Source organism: Fopius arisanus, unplaced genomic scaffold (assembly GCF_000806365.1).
Source record: "Fopius arisanus strain USDA-PBARC FA_bdor unplaced genomic scaffold, ASM80636v1 scaffold00028, whole genome shotgun sequence".
NCBI classification, from domain to species: Eukaryota; Metazoa; Arthropoda; class Insecta; order Hymenoptera; family Braconidae; genus Fopius; species Fopius arisanus.
This window is the reverse complement of record NW_011887767.1, coordinates 925,323-926,981: the sequence shown is the minus strand read 5'-3', so window position 1 is coordinate 926,981 and position 1,659 is coordinate 925,323. Positions and strand designations below refer to the sequence as shown.

Here is a 1,659-nt window from a genome sequence, read left to right as displayed (position 1 = left end):
GCGGAGTAATGTAATTACATTATAATATTTTGAGGGGTAATTATTATTATTAATATTATTGAATAAAATTTAGAGCGTTCACCCTGTTCGCAGAGTATCACTGACGTATCGCGTTAAGAGTGCACACAAAGTCAAACTCACTGACAAACAGCTCCTGCAGTGGATGGTACCGGTTCTCCTGGTGATGCTGATTTATCTAGGCACTTGGACCCTCAGTGCGCCTCCTGATGCCAAAGTCATCGCAGACGGTCAGGGTTTAGAGTTTTATCAATGTGAATACAACTGGTGGGATCATAGTTTAGCAATTGGTAATTTGTAACTCAGATGACAAATGATTTCAACGTATTTTTCTGTAGATTAGTGGGATTTAAACGAGGAAAATGTTCCAGGCGAAATTCTCTTTCTTGCCTGGGGCATTCGGGTTTGCTACAACGTCCGGAATGCTGAGAGCCTCTTCAACGAGGCTCGACTCATCAGTTACGCTATTTACAACATCGCCGTTGTGAATACCACAATGATTGCTATCCAGTGAGTCTATGATTTTTTATTGTAATGAATTTCTAAAAATAGCCATTGGAGATGTATTAACATTTTTATAGTCTCTTCATCTTCCCTCATGCGGGTCCAGATATGAAGTATGCCCTTGGCTTTCTTCGCACTCAGTTGTCAACTTCGGTTACAATATTTCTCGTCTTTGGTCCCAAGGTAATTATTTTATTATTTATAATATTGTTTTATTTTATTTTTATAAGTATTTGCTGGTGGGCATTCACTCTCACAAAATAATCATATTCATTCATCCAGAAGAGCTGTGCAAATTCAAACTCAATTAAAACACGTAATTATTCGAGCGTTTTGTGATTGTTATAATAAATTGCACTCTGTAATTTTGGAGGGCACTTGCAGAATTATTTGAAAAACCCCAGTGTTCGTGATATTTGGGTGCATGAGAATTATTTATTTCATCTCCCAATTTGACTCATTGTGGAGTCAATTTGCCTAGGCCCGCCACTTAGCCGTGGGATTATCTCGAGAGAAAAAAAAACAGTTCAACTGGCATTTCAGGTATTACGAGTACTTCGAGGCCAAGGGGATCAATGGGATAGTCGAGCACGTGCCCGAGGGATTACCGCAAGTTTCTCTCTCAATGGAATTCGAGGATTAGTCGCTGAAGAAACAACCGATCTTTACCAGGAGAATGAGGAACTCAAGGAAGAAATCCAGAAATTGGCCGCACAAATTGAGTTTATGAAAATTGTGCATATGGAGATGCACAATCGTCACATTAAACCAAAGTTGGGTGGGTACTTTAGTACTCATGGGCATGGCTGGGGCGCCCAGAGCCCAAACGCTAAAACTACATCTGCAAGTTTCATCATCAAGGTTTGTATCCATAATTATCATTTAATCTCATGAACTCATTTCAAATCGTACGTTGTCATAAATTTCCAGTGGAAATTTTCTGCAAGTGACTTTTTAACGTTCAAGATAAATTCTAGAATTTTTTTACCTGATAAAAATATTAATCGCAATAGTTTAGGTGGAAATTAATAAACAAAGTGTTTTATGATACGTTATAATTCGCTTCCCAAAAGACTTTCTCTCATTTTGAAAAATAAATGGGAGGGAGAAATATTGAGTTGAGTCCAGCATTATTTC

General features: G+C 38.0%; 1 protein-coding gene across 1 annotated transcript in view; it reads left to right on the top strand.

Moving 5' to 3' along the window:
• Nucleotides 1-1,416, top strand: part of LOC105265267 (probable G-protein coupled receptor CG31760) — an 8,926-nt gene extending 7,510 nt beyond the window's left edge. Inside the window, exons 6-9 of the mRNA XM_011302673.1 lie at nt 94-308; nt 390-528; nt 600-705; nt 1,066-1,416. Coding sequence (XP_011300975.1) covers nt 94-308; nt 390-528; nt 600-705; nt 1,066-1,416 — 811 coding nt within the window. The remainder of the gene's footprint in view (nt 1-93; nt 309-389; nt 529-599; nt 706-1,065) is intronic.
• The last annotated feature ends 243 nt before the right edge of the window (nt 1,417-1,659 follow it).